This window comes from Carettochelys insculpta, chromosome 22 (assembly GCF_033958435.1).
Source record: "Carettochelys insculpta isolate YL-2023 chromosome 22, ASM3395843v1, whole genome shotgun sequence".
In the NCBI taxonomy this organism is placed as follows: domain Eukaryota; kingdom Metazoa; phylum Chordata; order Testudines; family Carettochelyidae; genus Carettochelys; species Carettochelys insculpta.
The window spans coordinates 23,488,759-23,505,064 of NC_134158.1; the positions used below are offsets into that span (position 1 = coordinate 23,488,759).

A 16,306-nucleotide genomic window follows, 5' to 3' on the forward strand; every position below is an offset into this window, starting at 1 on the left:
GCACACCAGTGCCAGCGGCTGCCCTGTTGGCATTGTATAGGTGCACACCCGCGTGCCTCCTCTTGACCTGGGCAGTCCCGGTGTCCCCCATCTGGGTGACAGTCGCTTCTGGGGGCCACTCTCTTGGGGTGGCCCCTCTGCCCTCTGGGACTGCCCCCTCTGAGCCCCCAGCGCACCGGGGCCTCCCTCACCCATGGGAGTGGAACAGCTCTCCCGCCTGCTGGCCCAGCAGCCCCAGCACGGTGCGGCTGAGTCTGCCCTGCAGCCAGGGGGGAGCCTAACCAGCTCCCTCTGCCCTGTCCAGCCGCCCCATCCCTCCCCTGAGCCTCCAGTACCCCCCAGCCACTCCCCTCCTCTGTCCCCCTACTCCCCCCAGAACCGTCAGAGCCAATCTCCCACTGGCCAGACCCAGCTGTGCCCTGTGTCATGGGGCGGGGAGTCCCTAGGCCCTGCCTTCCAGCAGGCAGACGGACTCTCCCTGGGCAGGAGAACAGGGGTCTACGGAGCAACAGGGACCCAGCGTAGAACAGACTTGTCAGCACAGGGACCAGAGGCGTCAGTACAATCCAGCTGGGGGAGAGGGGCCCAGAGGGGTCCCTGAGCCAGGCCCTGGCCCCTTCCTCCTTCTGCAGCCAGCCCAGACCGACCACCTCCCAACTGCCCAGCTCCAACTCAGACCGGCCAGGCCCCTGCGCCCGTCCTGGCCTGTTTCCGGGAGGAAAGGGCTCCCCTGGCTATGTGCGTGTGAGAAGTCCTCACACCACAACGCCCATCACCACTCCACACCCACGCTGGGCCTAGGGAACCTGGGGCACCACCTGGGGTTACCACAGGACAGCAGTGACCGAACTAGGGGAATAAAATCCTCCCACCCCTACTGTGTCACCCTCCGAGCTGGGTCGGCCGGGCACCGGGCACCAGTCGCTGGGGCTCCGCTCTCTAGGCCACAGTCCAGGTCCCCAGTTCTGTGCTGGTCCCTGTAACCACTTCCTGCTCCCTTCCACTTGTTACACCAGTAACACCCAGGGACCTGAGTGCTGCCCCTCTGCAGGCAGTGCCGTCCACCCCCGACACCCTGGCTTCCTCGTACTTCTGCCTGCTTCCATGGGGACCTGAGCGGGGTCACTCAGGCCATCGGCTGGGACGTTGTTGTTCCCCTTGGCACGGACCACCTCCATGTCGTAGTCCTGCAGGAGCAGACTCCACCGCAGGAGCTTGGTATTGGCCCCTTTCATGTGATGCAGCCAGGTCAGGGGTGAGTGATCGGTGTACACGGTGAAACGCCGTCCAAACAGGTACGGCTGCGGCTTCCCCAGAGCCCACCCCATGGCCAGACATTCCCTCTTTATGGCCGCCGACTTCTGCTCCCGGGGCAGCAGCTTCTTGCTCATGTACACAACGGGGCATGTCTCCCCCTTGTTGTTCACCTGCATTAGCACAGCGCCCAGCCCCACGTCTGAGGTGTCGGTGAACACCATGAAGGGCTTGTTAAAACCCAGGTTGACCAGCCTGTTGATCTAAGGGTGGTGGGCTGTGGCCCAGGTGTGCCAGACCACAAGCTTGTCCCCCAAGCTTTGCAGCCGGGCTGACATGAAGTTGGACCCCTGGTCAGTGGGGACATCCTTGGGGAAGCCCACCCTGCTGAAGGTGGACAGTAGCGCATCTGCCACCGTGTTAGCCACGGTAGAAATCAGGAGGACCCCTGCTTCTGGGTAGTGGGTGGCAAAAATCTCCCACCACTGGATGTATTTCTTCCCAGAACATGTCGCCTTACTGCAGGGCCCCAGTATGTCCCGGCCACCTCCTGGAAAGGCTCCTCTATGATGGGCAGTGCCCTCAAGGCAGCTTTCCCCCCTCTGGCAGGGCTTGTGGGACATGCCACATTGTTGGACTGAGTTAAAGGCCCCAGGCCAGGAAGAGTTCTGCAGCAATCTCTGTCAGGCATGTTGGACTCCTGAGAGGGAACATCATGGGCCAGGTAGAACAGCCTGGGGGACCAGCCAGGGCCTCCTGCCTTTCCCAGGGTCAGGTTGCCTTGGGCCAGGCTGGTGCAGATACAGGAGTCCTGGGCCCTGCACAGCTGGGTCCGGCAGCTGCTCCTGGAATGCCCTGCTGGCTTTGAGGTTGGGGCCCTGCCTGGCTGGGATGGAGGCACTGGCTGCGTAGGCTGGTGTCCCTTGCTGGTGCCAACGGCCAGTCCTCCAGAGCATAGCCACTAGCACTGTGGGGATCGCTCCTTACCCGCGGTGTCCGGCCGTACCTTGGTGTGAGGCCACCAGCGGAGCCCTTTCCTCCTGGGAACCCAGACACAGGTGCAAGGAGGGGCCTGGCTGGTTTGCATTGGAACTGGGCTGAAGAGTGGGGCAGTCTGGGCTGGCTGCAGAGGGAGGAAGGGGCCACGGCCTGGCTCAGGGACCCCTCTGGGCCGCTTTCCCCAAGCTGGATTGTACTGACAAGTCTGTTCTACGCTGGGTCCCTGTCACCCCGGAACCCCCTGTTCTCCTGCCGAGGGAGAGTCCGTCTGCCTGCGGGGGGCAGGGCCTGGGGACCCCCCCACGCCCCATGATATCCTCCTACCCTGCCTGTCCTGCTTCCAGAAGAGCAAAGTTGTTACCTGGTTGCCTAGGTTACACTCATCCATCCCTACTGTCCCCACCACCACTGGAACCAGCTGGGCAGGGCACCAGGGTTCCCTCTACAGAGCCCATTGTCCCGCATGGGCTAGGCCCAGCTGTGCCCTCCAAGCAGGGTCTATTGGGCACCAGTCACTGGGGCGCTTTCTCCAGGCCACGGGCCGGGTCCCCAGTTCTGGGCTGGCCCCTGTAACAGTTATCTACCTACACCAGTAACGCCCAGGGACGCTGAGTGCCACCCCCTCTGCAGGCAACCCCAGCGAACCCCACAAAGCCACATTTTGTTGCACTTCCCAGTGGATACCTGCTGGCATGCTTGCCCATGCAGACAGCTGTGTCTGCCTCCATTTGCACACCTAGCAGTGCAAACAGCCGTGGCTGCCAGCTGAGTCCCCCTTTGCGTGCCTGGCGGTCAAAACAGCTGTGTCCTGGCACACATGTGTCTGCCAGCCGTGTCCTGGCACATGTGTGCCTGGCAGCTGATTCCCCTTGGTGCTCACAATCATATGTGCTGGGTAGCAGCCAGCCATCACCTGCCCCTCCGTGCACAGGCCGTGCTGGCCTGGCTGAGTTTGCCAAGTGTGAGTACATGGATGCAGCTGGAAAGATTTGGTTTGGGGGGGCCCAGGGGTGCAGCATCCCCCAATCGAGGGAGTCCCCCAGGTGGCTCCACACAGACCAGCTCCTCTGCTTGCAGTGCAGGGCGCCTCTGCCTGGCCTGCGCACCCAGGACGTCTGCTGCCGTGGAGCTGGGGTGGCCTGGGGCGTGCGTGAGTGTCTGCCCTGTACTGCCCAGCCAGGTGGGTCTGCAGTGTGGAGGGGTGAGGCTAGGCTGGGGTTCCCCTGCTTTGGGACCGGTGGGGGAGGGCGGGGCTGGGGTTCCCCTACTCTGGGGCTGGTGGGGGGGGTGAGGCTGGGCTGGGGTTCCCCTGCACTGGGGCCAGTGGGAGGAGCTGGGCTGGGACCCCCTGCACTGGGGCCAGGTGGGGCACTGGGGGGCCTGGGGAGGACAGCAGGAGGGGGGCTGTTCTCAGCACTGACCCCCTGCTCCCCACAGGGAGTGCCCCCGCCCTGGGACAGCAGGAGGCTCCGTGCCCCACCGGCTTCCGGCGCCTCAATGGCTCTTGCCACGGTGAGCTGGGCTGGGCGTGCTGGGGGGGGCCCCCCACCTGGCTAGGCTGGGACAGGTGGAAGGGGAGAGGCCCTGGGCAAGGGGGCCGGGCCAATGGGGAGGGGCAGGGACCCCAGGCAGCTCTGGCCCAGTCCCTGGGAGGGTCTGTTGGGACATTCACCCCATAGGGCTCAGCTCCTGCCCCACCACTCCTGGAGCCCCCTGGGGAGCTGGGTCCATGGGGGCAGACCCCTGGCTCTACCACTCCCTGGGCACAGAGCCGGGAGCCCCTGGGGAGCTGGGGCCGTGGGGGCAGGCCCCCCCTGGCTCTACCACTCCCTGGGCTCGGAGCTGGGAGCCCCTGGGGAGCTGGGGCCGTGGAGGCAGGCCCCCCCTGGCTCTACCACTCCCTGGGCTCGGAGCTGGGAGCCCCTGGGGAGCTGGGGCCGTGGGGGACAGGCCCCCCCTGGCTCTACCACTCCTTGGGCTTGGAGCTGGGAGCCCCTGGGGAGCTGGGGCCGTGGGGGCTGCCCTATGGCCCTGAGAAATGCAGGAGAAGTCTGTTCCCATGGAGTGGGACTGGGCCTGGCCTCTCCACACAAGCCCTGTCCAGGAGCATCTCCAGCAGCCCCACGGAGCCTCCCGCAGGGGCCCTGTCCTGTGCCCCACGGCCCAGCCCGGTCCAGCCTCTCTGGGGCTGAGCAGCCAGCGTCCGTGCCTGTGCGGCGGCCCCGAGGGGAAGCAGCGCCGTGCACTGCCCTGCCCTGCCAGAGAGGGGCTGTGTGGGGCCAGCCCCCTCCCCACAGAGCCCAGCACAGCCCTGCCCCCTCCCCAGACGTGGACGAGTGCCAGGAGGGCGAGTTCTGCCAGAACGGGCTTTGCAGCAACGCGCCCGGCTCCTTCGCCTGCCTCTGCCACACCGGCTACCTGCTCGACTCCTCCCGCAGCACCTGCATCTGTGAGCCCTGGGCTGGCTGGGGGGCAGGACACGGGGTGGGGTTGGGGGGCTGGCTGGGGGGCAGGGCACAGGGAGTGGGGGTTGTGGGGGTGGACTGGCTGGGGGCAGGGCACGGGGTGGGGTGTGTGGGGGTGGGGTGGCTGAGGGGCAGGGTACAGGGGGTAGGGTTGGGGGCCTGTCTGGGGGGCAGGGTACAGGGGTGGGGTTGGAGGCTGGCTGGGGGGCAGGGCACAGGGGGTGGGGTGTGTGGGGGTGGGCTGGCTGGGGGGCAGGGTACAGGGGGTGGGGTGTGTGGGGGTGGGCTGTCTGGGGGGCAGGGTACAGGGGTGGGGTTGGAGGCTGGCTGGGGGGCAGGGCACAGGGGGTGGGGTGTGTGGGGGTGGGGTGGCTGGGGGGCAGGGTACAGGGGTGGGGTTGGGGGGCTGGCTGGGGGGGGCAGGGCACAGAGGGTGGGGGGAGACAGGGTCCAGGGGGCCCAGGGGCAGGGCATGGAGGGCCTTTCCCCGGGGATGGCAGCTCCCTTGCGGCCCAGGGGCCAGGCTGGGCGGGGGCCCTGGTGGCGGCTGTGTGGGGCTGAGTGTCCGTCTGTCCCCAGCCCACCGCGTGATCTCAGAGGCCAAGGGCCCCTGCTACCGGGTGCTGCAGGACGGCGCCTGTGCCCTGCCCACCCTACGCAACATCACCAACCAAATCTGCTGCTGCAGCCGCGTGGGCAAGGCCTGGGGCTGGGGCTGCCAGCGGTGCCCGCCCGTTGGCTCCAGTGAGTGGGCCGGGCACTGGGGGGGAGGGGCCGGAGCCAGGACTCCAGGGTTCTCTCCCCTGGCTCGGGCAGGGCAGGGGGGTGAGTGGTGGGAGCAGGGGGCCGGGGCCAGGACTCCAGGGTTCTCTCCCCTGGCTTGGGCAGGGCAGTGGGGGTGAGTGGTGGGAGCAGGGGGCCGGGGCCAGGACTCCAGGGTTCTCTCCCCCAGCTCGGGCAGGGCAGTGGGGGTGAGTGGTGGGAGCAGGGGGCCAGGTGACAGGACTCCGGGGTTCTCTCCCCCGGCTCGGGCAGGGCAGTGGGGGTGAGTGGTGGGAGCAGGGGGGCCAGGCGACAGGACTCCGGGGTTCTCTCCCCCGGCTCGGGCAGGGCAGTGGGGGTGAGTGGTGAAAGCAGGGGGCCAGGACTCCGGGGTTCTCTCCCCTGGCTCGGGCAGGGCAGTGGGGGTGAGTGGTGGGAGCAGGGGGCCAGGCGACAGGACTCCGGGGTTCTCTCCCCTGGCTCGGGCAGGGCAGTGGGGGTGAGTGGTGAAAGCAGGGGGCCAGGACTCCGGGGTTCTCTCCCCTGGCTCGGGCAGGGCAGTGGGGGTGAGTGGTGGGAGCAGGGGGCCGGGGCCAGGACTCCAGGGTTCTCTCCCCCAGCTCGGGCAGGGCAGTGGGGGTGAGTGGTGGGAGCAGGGGGCCAGGTGACAGGACTCCGGGGTTCTCTCCCCCGGCTCGGGCAGGGCAGTGGGGGTGAGTGGTGGGAGCAGGGGGCCAGGCGACAGGACTCCGGGGTTCTCTCCCCCGGCTCGGGCAGGGCAGTGGGGGTGAGTGGTGAAAGCAGGGGGCCAGGACTCCGGGGTTCTCTCCCCTGGCTCGGGCAGGGCAGTGGGGGTGAGTGGTGGGAGCAGGGGGCCAGGCGACAGGACTCCGGGGTTCTCTCCCCTGGCTCGGGCAGGGCAGTGGGGGTGAGTGGTGAAAGCAGGGGGCCAGGACTCCGGGGTTCTCTCCCCTGGCTCGGGCAGGGCAGTGGGGGTGAGTGGTGGGAGCAGGGGGCCAGGGCCAGGACGCTGGGGTTCCCACACAGCTGCTTTGCGCCGTGCAGATAGCTTCAAGGAGAGCTGCCCAGCAGGCCCCGGGTACCACTACTCCGCCGCCGACCTGCGCTACAACACCCGCTTCCTGGGCCATGACCTGCCCCGTGTGCCCATCAGCCGCCAGCAGGGGGGGCACCTGGCCACCACCTCCGCCCCCGCCAGCACGCGTGAGCTCCCCCCTCCCCCACAGCTGTCTGCCCCCTGGGCCTGGGGGCGGGGGAGGGCAGTGCCCGGGGTCTTCTGCTTCCCCCACGTGTCGGCCCCCCCCCCCAAGCCGCTCCATCCTCACCCCTCCTTGTCCCCCTGCAGCCCGCTGGACTGCCCGGCCTACAGCAACGGGGGGGCAGCGCCCCACCGAGCCCCCCCCAACCCTGACGCCTGCCCCCAGAGTTGCCTCAGGTAATAGGGGGGTGGGAGGTGGGGGTGCAGTGGGGGGCAGGAGGGTGGTGGGGGGAGGGGAGCAGACTAGGCATGGGAGTGAGGTTGGGGCGAGGGCGGCTGGAGGGGGGGGGCTGCAGCTGCTGGGTGGGGTGGGGGATGGGGGGAGTGCCTGGTCACCCCCTTGTGTCAGCAGTGCCCAGCAGCGTGTGCGAACGGAACCCCGAGATCTGCGGCCCGGGGCGCTGCGTCCCCCGCCAGGGCGGTTACACCTGCCTCTGCCACCCCGGCTTCTGGCTCAGCACACAGGGCACCCACTGCATCGGTGAGGGGCGCGCCCCGCTGGGGGAGGGGCTGGGGGGGTGATGCACGGGGGTGGGGGGAGGGGCTGGGGGAGACTGTGTGCCTTGGTGTGGGGAAGGGGCTGGTGGGGCGTGCACCCTGGTGGGGGGAGGGCCTGGTGGAGAGGCTATGCCTTGGTGGGGCAGGGCTGGGAGGGCATGTGCCCCAGTGAGGGGGGGGCTGGGGGATGCCGTGCTCCGGTGGGGGGAGAGGCTGGGGTGACGCCACGCCCTGCTGGGGGGAGGGGCTGGGGGACGCCATGCCCTGGTGGGGGGCTGGGGCCTTAGCCCAGCCCCTGTACCCTGGGAGCCCCCCGCAGTCTCAGGGACTGGTTTCTCGCGGCAGACGTGGACGAGTGCCGGCAGAGCCCCCGGCCCTGCTCCCACGGGCGCTGTGAGAACTCGGTGGGGAGCTACCGCTGCGTCTGCGCCCCCGGCTACCGGGCCAGCCCGGCGGGCACCGAGTGCCGAGGTGAGACCGCGGGGCGGGGCGGGGGCTGGGCTCTGCGGGCACAGCCGAGAACCAGGGCAGGGCAAAGCGCTTCAAACGGGCACGTCCGGCCCAGCCGGGGCCCTCCGCTGTAGGGCACCAACCCCGGCGCACAGAGCACAGGGGACCGACCGACCGGCTCCTGCTCCCTGGCGATGGGCCAGCTGGTGTCTCCACCTGGCCGAGCGTGCCCTGCCCCTCGCCTGCTGCAGCGCTGGCCCCTTGCTGGCCCTGGGGCTGGGCGCGGCACAGGGGATGTCCTGAGGCCTCCCTCCCTTCCCGGCTGGCAGACATTGACGAGTGCGCCCAGAGCCCCCGGCCCTGCGCCCAGGGCCGCTGTGAGAACACGCCTGGCTCCTACCGCTGCATCTGCCCTGCTGGGTACCGGCCCAGCCCCTCTGGCCCCGGCTGCACAGGTACCGGAGCGCTGGGGGTGGAAGGGGAGCCACACTGGGGGATAGGGAGGCTGGGGGGCAGATGGGGCTGGGGAGGGGCAGGCAGGGGGCTGGGGGGGGCTGGGCTGGGGGGCAGCTGGGGTTGGGGGGGCTGCAGGGCAGGGTGTCTAGGGGTTCACAGCCCCCTGTCCCCGCAGACATCGACGAGTGCGCCCAGAGCCCCCCGCCCTGCGCCCAGGGCCTTTGCGAGAACACAGCCGGGAGCTACCGCTGCACTTGTCCCCGGGGCTTCCGCGCCAGCCCCTTGGGCACCGAGTGCCTGGGTACGTGCCCTGCCCCCCAGGGGCCCCCCACCTGCACTCTGGGGGTTCCCCAGGGGCCCCCGGCTCTGCAGCCCTGACACAGCTGTGGCTCTTGCAGACGTAGACGAGTGCCAGCAGAGCCCCCCGCCCTGCTCCCCCGGGCGCTGTGAGAACGTGGCCGGTGGGTACCGCTGCCTCTGCCCCAGCGGCTTCCGGACCAGCTCCCTGGGCACCGAGTGTGTGGGTGAGAGCCGGGCCCTGTCACCCCGCCCAGAAGATCCCCAGCGCGTGCCTGGGAGCTCAGGGCACTGCTCTGTGGAAGCACGCAGCTATGCCCGGCACCCCCCGCCACACACGCTGTCCCTGTGCCCCACAGACGTGGACGAGTGTCGGCAAACGCCGCAGCCCTGCAGCTCCGGGCGCTGCGAGAACTCACCGGGCAGCTACCGCTGTGTCTGTCCCACCGGCTTCCGGCTCGGCCCCCAGCGCCAGTGCCAGGGTGAGCTGTGGGGGCAGGGCGGGGTGTGTCTCTGTGGGGCCGGGCTGGCTGGGGCCAGGGCGTAGCCTGGTAAAACCCCTCTGCTCGAGCCCCAGCTCCCCACCCAGCCGTGTCCTGGGGCGCAGGTGCTTGACCCTGTGCCTGCCGTGGGGGGGTGGGTCATTAACCCCATACCCCCGCTCGCCCCCCCAGACATCGACGAATGTGAGAACCAGATGGCCTGCCCGGGACAGGAGTGCGTCAACCTGCCCGGCTCCTTCCAGTGCCTGCCCTGCCGGGAGGGCTACCAGCCCCTCCACGGGCGCTGCTCAGGTACCAGCCTGCCCCCCATGGGTACCAGCCTGCCCCCGCCCTGCCCCCATGGGTATCAGCCTGCCCCCACCCCCGCCTTGCCCCCATGGGTACCAGTCTGCCCCCCCAACCCCCCTGCCCTCGCCCTGCTCCCACAGGTACCAGCCTGCCCCCACCCCCACCCCGCCCTGCCCCCACGGGTACCAGCCTGCCCCCCCGCCCCTGCGGGTACCAGGCTGATCCCCACTCTGCCCCCCATGGGTGCTGCTCAATTACCGCCCTGCCCCCCAGCACTGTCTCTTGAGCCTGGGGTCAGTGTCCCTGCGTGCCTTGGCCAGCTGGTGGGGGGACACCACATGGAACAGGAACCAGCAGCATCTTGCGGGGCAGGGAGCTCAGAGCCAGGCTCTGGCCCCGCATCCCTGAGGCTGGGCTGCTGCCCGGGGCAGGGTTGTCTGGGCACGTCCCCTCCTGGGCCCAGCCCCTGCAGCCCGTTCTGTGCCGCACTGCGCTGCGAGCTGGGGCCCCAGCCAGGAGAACCCTAAAACTCCCAGACAGCATAACAAGGGGCCCCTCCCCCCGAGAGCTGCAGGAACCGGGGTGGCCGTACTGGCTACAACAGCCACGGCCCCTGAGCAGGGAGCACCTCCATCGTAGCTCCCAGCTGGGGCAGGCGACGTGGCAGCGCCATGGCCCAGCCAGTGGGTGCAGCCCTGGCAGGGCGCCTGCTCTGACCATGCGGCTGCGTCAGCCCTCTGAGCGCCCCCAGGCCAGGGCATGCGCCTCTCTGGCCCTGCAGCTCTGCTCCCGGGGCCGCAGCTTCTTGTCAGGGGCCCGACGGGGCATCTCCACCCTCCCCAGCCAGGGAACGCTGGAGCGGCCTTGGCAAAGTCCAGGTTTGCCAGCATGGGGCACTGCTCGGTCCAGCTCACCGGGGGGGGGGCGAGGGGTGCCCGTGGGTACAGTGCAGCAGTAGGACCTGGACAAGGCCCGGCCAGTGTCTTACTCAGGGGGGCTGGCCGGGCTCTGACCACCTCCCCCTGGGGACCCAGGTGTGGCACCTCTGCCAGCCCCACCTGGCACTGCCCAGCTCCGGCCTCTCAGGGCTGGCTCTGAGCGTGTGATAGGGTCGGGTGCTCGATCCCCTCCAGGAGCGGGTCCGCCTGGCCCTGGCAGATGGGCAGCGCCTCCCTGGGCCGGATGGGGGGATCCAGGATTCACACAACCCAGAGGGTGGCAAGAGCAGGTTTTCACCAGGTGCCTGCCAGGGGCCCTGGCTGCGGTCCCTGAGAGAGGGGTACTCGAGTGCCCCAGCTCAGCTCGTCAGGCCTGGGCACGGGACAGGCCCCCAGAGTTGGGGGGCTGAGCTTCCGAGAGTCCCCACAGAAGCAGACCTTTCCTGGGGACCAGCACCAGGGAGAGCCCTAGAGATGCTGTGGCTCAGACATCCCCCGGGGCCAGCTGTCTGCGCCGCTGGGTTGGCAGCCGGGTGAGGGAGCTCAGGCCGGCTGGCTGCTGGGCAGAGAGCGAGAGGCCAGCTCCAGTCCAGAGTAGAGACCTCCCAGGGGCTCTTCCCTTCTCTCCCTGCCACCTGTGGCCGGTGCCAGCCCCTGCCTGCTCACATGCTCCCCATGGCCCCGGGGAGGAGGCTCTGGGGTGCTTCTCTCAGGGCTGCTCCTCAGCCTGCTGTGCTCAGGCTGCACCACTCAGCCCTGCTGCCAAATGCCAGCCCATGTGGGCAGTGGGTGGCACCAGGCTGGCCAACAAAATGCTTCTACCCCTGTCTCCCCCCGGCCAGGCAGCCCATCTGCATGTGGGTCCCTTGGGGGAGAGGGTTGGGCACCAGGGAATGGGAAGGTTTGTCCGTCAGCAGCAAGTATAGAGCGCCTGAGCCCTGTCGTGCCAAGCTCCCGCCTTGCGCTGCGCCCCCGTCAGCCGTGCCAGAACGCAGAGTCCATGAGCTGCAAAGCATCCCACCGCTGACACCAGTGGTTACAGAGCCGTGCGGGCAAGACGCAGGACGCGGGCAGCAGCTGCTTGTGCTGAGCGCTGTCACAGCCTCTGCTCCCCGCAGCGAGGGCCCCACGCCCGGCTCCACAGCCACAAGCTGTACTGGAGGGACAGCGCTCGCTAGCACCGAAAAGTCCATCCCCGGGGAGCCCTGAGCTGGGGCCATGTCCCCCCCCTCCCGCCCGGACTCCCCTGCATTCAGTTGTCTGGCCCAGCCCACGGTTCCTCTGTACTCCTGCTTCCAGGCTGGGGCACTGGCCACGTCCCTGCCTGGGCTGGGGCCACCTGCAGCCTCACTCCAGTGACCCCCCCTTGTTTCACCAGAGGAACTGAGGCATGGCCCTGCAGTCATGTGACCTGTTCATCCCCCGCCCCCGCTGGGCCTGACCCGCCCGCCCCATGGGCCCCCGACCCCCCACAGACACTCCCCTGGGTCCCCACAACCCCCTCTGTGGGTGCTGGGCCCCAACCATGGGCAGCCTCTCCCCACTGCCCCCAGCCGGCCTTTGTCGCTGGGCCCAGCCCCTGACCAGCACCCCCTCTGCAGACATAGACGAGTGTGAGGCTGGCGAGCCCTGCGGCCCCCACGGCCGCTGCTCCAACACCAACGGCTCCTTCCGCTGCCAGTGCACCCAGGGGTACCGGGCGGCTGCAGCGGGGGGCCCCTGCACAGGTGAGTGTGGGGCTGGGGGGTGGTGGCGGGGCCCAGCCCCCTCCCTGCTGACCCCCCACCTTTGCAGATGTCAACGAGTGCCTGGAGGGCGAGTTCTGTTTCCCTCATGGCGAGTGTCTCAACACCGACGGCTCCTACACCTGCCTGTGCGCCCAGGGCTTCGCCACCGCGCCAGCCGGCACTTCCTGCCTCGGTAGGGACCCAGGCGTCCGGGCCTTGACACCTGCGTGGGGACCCAGGCGTCCGGGCCTTGACACCTGCGTGGGGACCCAGGCGTCCGGGCCTTGACACCTGCGTGGGGACCCAGGCGTCTGGGCCTTGACACCTGTATGGGGACCCAGGCGTCCGGGGGCCTCGGTGTCATCTGTGTGGGGACCCAGGCATCCAGGGGCCTTGGTGGCTTATGTGTGGGGACCCAGGCGTCTGGGGGCCTCGGTGTCATCTGTGTGGGGACCCAGGCGTCCAGGGGCCTTGGTGTCTTATGTGTGGGGACCCAGGCGTCCGGGGGTCTCGGTGTCATCTGTGTGGAGACCCAGGCATCCAGGGGCCTTGGTGTCTTATGCGTGGGGACCCAGGCGTCCAGGGGCCTTGGTGTCTTATGTGTGGGGACCCAGGCGTCCAGGGGTCTCGGTGCCATCTGTGTGGGAACCCAGGCGTCCAGGGGCCTTGGTGTCTTATGTGTGGGGACCCAGGCGTCCAGGGGCCTTGGTGTCTTATGTGTGGGGACCCAGGCATCCGGGGGCCTCGGTGTCTTATGTGTGGGGACCCAGGCGTCCAGGGGCCTTGGTGTCTTATGTGTGGGGACCCAGGCATCCGGGGGTCTCGGTGCCGTCTGTGTGGGAACCCAGGCATCCGGAGGCCTCGGTGTCATCTGTGTGGGGACCCAGGTGTCCAGGGGCCTTGGTGTCTGTGTGGGCACTCAGGCATTCGGGGACTCCTGGGGGGGGACCCAGGTGTCCAGGAGCCTTGACACCTCCTATGTGGGGTCCCAGGCATCCAGGGCTCTTGGTGCCGTCTGTGTGGGGACCCCAATGTCCGGGGGCTCCTGGGGGGGCTCCTGGTGTCCAGGGGACCAGGCATCTGGGGAGCAGATGCCACAGCTGGTGTGCGGGGAGGTGTCGGTGCCCCTGACCCATGTCTCCCCCAGCAGACATCGACGAGTGCCAGCGTGGGGGGGTCTGCCAGGGCGGGCGCTGCACCAACACGGATGGCTCCTTTGACTGCTACTGTCCAGTGGGCTTCCGCGCCACCCCCGAGAAGCGCTCCTGCCAGGGTGAGGGCCGGGCAGCTGGGGCTGGGCCAGTCCTCCAGGGCAGAGCACAGTGGTGGGGCGGGGCAGGGCAGGGAGCTCTGTGCCCCACGTGGGAGTGCGTGCCCCCACCCCGCCCCGCCCCGCCCCGCCCCGCCCTGCCCCCACTGGGCGCAGCTAAGCACCTCCCGGACGCCAGGGTCCCGCAGCAAAGCCCCCAGCTCATCCGCGCCACACTGGGGCAGGAGCTGGGCTGGCTCCCGGGGGCTCGGCCGGCCCCTCCAGCCTGCCCTTGCAGCTGACTGCCCCTGTCACCCCCAGACGTGGACGAGTGCCAGGAGTACGGGCGAGCCCTGTGTGGGGCGCAGCGCTGCGAGAACCAGCCTGGCTCCTACCGCTGCCTCCCCGCCTGCAGGCCGGGCTACCAGGCCACAGCCAGTGGCTGCAAGGGTGAGAGCCGGGGGTGTGCTGCTGGGCTCCTGCTTTGAGCTCGGCGAGCCAGCTGGGGGGTGGGCAGTAAGCACCACAGCAGGGCCACGGGTGCACGGTGCTGTGGGACCTGCTCTTGGCCGTTTCAGATGTGGACGAGTGCGCGAACAGGACGCTGTGTGGGGAACACGCTGTGTGCCACAACCTCCCGGGCTCCTTCCAGTGCCTCTGCGACCAGGGCTACGAGAGCACCCGCGACGGGCGCCACTGCCAGGGTACGGGCGGGACACGGGCACAGCCGAGAGAACCAGGCCAGGGCAAAGCGCTTCAAACGGCACATGCAGCCCAGCCAGGGCCCTCCGCTGCAGGGCGCCAAACCCGGCTGTCCCCCGCCACCCGGCCGGATGTAACCCAGCAATTCCCTCTCACCCGCCATCTTCCCTGGGCCACCCCAGAGCTCCCCACCCCGAGGAGAGGTCATGTCAGCCAGTCGCCCCAGTTCCAGCCGGGTTCCCCAGCCCCGGGGCGCTGAACCCCTCGGGGCCGTGCGCTGGGCCCAGCTGGCGCCGGGGACGCAGGAAGGGTTGTTCGTAGGACGGACGGACGGACAGGGAGGGGGCGACGTGGCTGAAGCCATCGACTCGCACACCCCAGTCCCAGCGCGGCGCCGGCTGCAGGGGGTGGAATGGCTGCGCTCTGGAAAGCCCCTGGCGTCCGTCCGTTGCTGGGGCGGGTGGGCAGGCGGCGGGCAAGTCCCTGGGCCCCGCTCAGAGCCGAGCTGCTCCTGGAGAGCTGAGCTGGATGGAGACCGAGCGGGAGGAGCTGCAGGGCCCCTCACCCAGGTGGAGGGACTCCTGAGTGGGAGCACAGCCGGGCTGGAGTCCCTTCCAGGTGCCAGCCAAACTCAGCCAGCGTGGCTTGGCCTTGGCTAGGGCAGGGGAGACCCGGGCGCCCTGGGCACTTGCTCACCAGCCTGGGCATCTCCGAGAAGGGCCGTTCCACCCGCCAGCCAGGAGCCCAGCGAGGACCCCGCACGAGAACCGCTACAAGCACAGGAGCAGCAAAAGCAGCCGCTGCGCATTGGCCCAGGGCTCCGTGTGCATCGCAGACCCCAGCAACGTTGCACCGGGGGCTGCAGGGCCGGGCAGGGGGTGCTGGGGGGCGCAGGGGGGGCCGGAAGCTGGGCCATGAGTTCCCGGCTCACAGCCGCCCCCCTCCACCAGATGTGAACGAGTGTGAGACCCTGCAGGGCGTGTGCGGGGCCGAGCTCTGCGAGAACGTGGAAGGCTCCTTCCTCTGCCTCTGCTCCAGCAGCGCCCAGGAGTTTGACCCCATGACGGGGCGCTGCAGCTACCCACCCAGCCCCCGTGAGTGCCGCGTGGAGGGAGGGGCTGCAGGGGGAGGCGGGGGCTGGGAGGAGGGGTATAGGGAGTGGGGGCTGGGCAGTGGGGTGAGGGAGGGGCTGGGAGGAGGGGGCAGGGAGCGGGGGCTGGGCAGTGGAGGCGGGGGTGGGGTGGGGGAGGAGCTGGAGGGGAAGGAGGGGGCTGGGCAGTGGGGTGGGGGAGGGGCTGGGAGGAGGGGGCAGGGAGCGGGGGCTGGGCAGTGGAGGCGGGGGTGGGGTGGGGGAGTTGCTGGAGGGGAAGGAGGGGGCTGGGCAGTGGGGTGGGGGAGGGGCTGGGAGGAGGGGGCAGGGAGCGGGGGCTGGGCAGTGGAGGCGGGGGTGGGGTGGGGGAGGAGCTGGAGGGGAAGGAGGGGGCTGGGCAGTGGAGGTGGGGGAGGGGTCCGAGGGCTGCGGGCCGGGGGCATGTACAGGCAGTGCCTCCCTGTCTCAGTGCAGCCCCTGCCCTGCAGCCCAGCCCCTGCCCCCCGGCCCCTTGCCCACCCTTCAGCCTGAGCCCAGAGCACCTGTGGGCGACACCAGCCGCCAGCAGTGCTACTACGAGACCTGCAACAAGGTGCTGGCCATCAACGTCACCCACCAGGAGTGCTGCTGCAGCCTGGGCCAGGCCTGGGGCTCAGCCTGCCCTGCCCGGCCCTGCCCCCACCCCAGCACAGGTACGGGAACCCCCCGGCCCGGCCCTGCCCCCACCCCCGCACAGGTACGGGAACCCCCCGGCCCGGCCCTGCCCCCACCCCAGCACAGGTACGGGAACCCCCCGGCCTGGCCCTGCCCCCACCCCAGCACAGGTACGGGAACCCCCCGGCCCGGCCCTGCCCCCACCCCCGCACAGGTATGGGAACCCCCCAGTCCGGCCCTGCCCTCACCCCAACACAGATACAGGAACCCCCCGGTCCGGCCCTGCCCCCACCCCAACACAGGTACAGGAACCCCCCGGCCCGGCCCTGCCCCCACCCCCGCACAGGTATGGGAACCCCCCAGTCCGGCCCTGCCCTCACCCCAACACAGATACAGGAACCCCCCGGCCCGGCCCTGCCCCCACCCCAGCACAGGTACGGGAAACCCCCGGTCCTGCCCTGCCCCCACTCCAGCACAGGTACGGGAACCCCCCGGCCCGGCCCTGCCCCCACCCCCGCACAGGTACAGGAACCCCCCGGCCCGGCCCTGCCCCCACCCCAGCACAGGTACGGGAACCCCCCAGTCCAGCCCTGCCCCCACCCCAGCACAGGTACGGGAACCCCCCAGTCCAGCCCTGCCCCCACCCCAGCACAGGTACGGGAACCCCCCGGCCCGGCCCTGCCCCCACCCCAACA

General features: G+C 69.9%; 1 protein-coding gene across 5 annotated transcripts in view; it reads left to right on the forward strand.

The window, feature by feature from the left end:
* LTBP4 (latent transforming growth factor beta binding protein 4) overlaps nt 1-16,306 on the forward strand; it is a 39,005-nt gene that overhangs the window by 9,212 nt on the left and 13,487 nt on the right. For 4 of the 5 annotated variants that reach the window (XM_075017728.1, XM_075017731.1, XM_075017730.1 and 1 more), the window contains 20 exons: nt 3,331-3,433; nt 3,691-3,765; nt 4,580-4,702; nt 5,298-5,462; nt 6,546-6,704; nt 6,847-6,936; nt 7,109-7,240; nt 7,603-7,728; nt 8,037-8,162; nt 8,339-8,464; nt 8,562-8,687; nt 8,820-8,942; nt 9,135-9,254; nt 11,791-11,916; nt 11,984-12,109; nt 13,067-13,189; nt 13,487-13,615; nt 13,744-13,869; nt 14,818-14,961; nt 15,446-15,649. In XM_075017728.1, coding sequence (XP_074873829.1) covers nt 3,331-3,433; nt 3,691-3,765; nt 4,580-4,702; nt 5,298-5,462; nt 6,546-6,704; nt 6,847-6,936; nt 7,109-7,240; nt 7,603-7,728; nt 8,037-8,162; nt 8,339-8,464; nt 8,562-8,687; nt 8,820-8,942; nt 9,135-9,254; nt 11,791-11,916; nt 11,984-12,109; nt 13,067-13,189; nt 13,487-13,615; nt 13,744-13,869; nt 14,818-14,961; nt 15,446-15,649 — 2,572 coding nt within the window. The remainder of the gene's footprint in view (nt 1-3,330; nt 3,434-3,690; nt 3,766-4,579; nt 4,703-5,297; nt 5,463-6,545; nt 6,705-6,846; nt 6,937-7,108; nt 7,241-7,602; nt 7,729-8,036; nt 8,163-8,338; nt 8,465-8,561; nt 8,688-8,819; nt 8,943-9,134; nt 9,255-11,790; nt 11,917-11,983; nt 12,110-13,066; nt 13,190-13,486; nt 13,616-13,743; nt 13,870-14,817; nt 14,962-15,445; nt 15,650-16,306) is intronic. The other variant, XM_075017729.1, reaches the window with a different exon arrangement.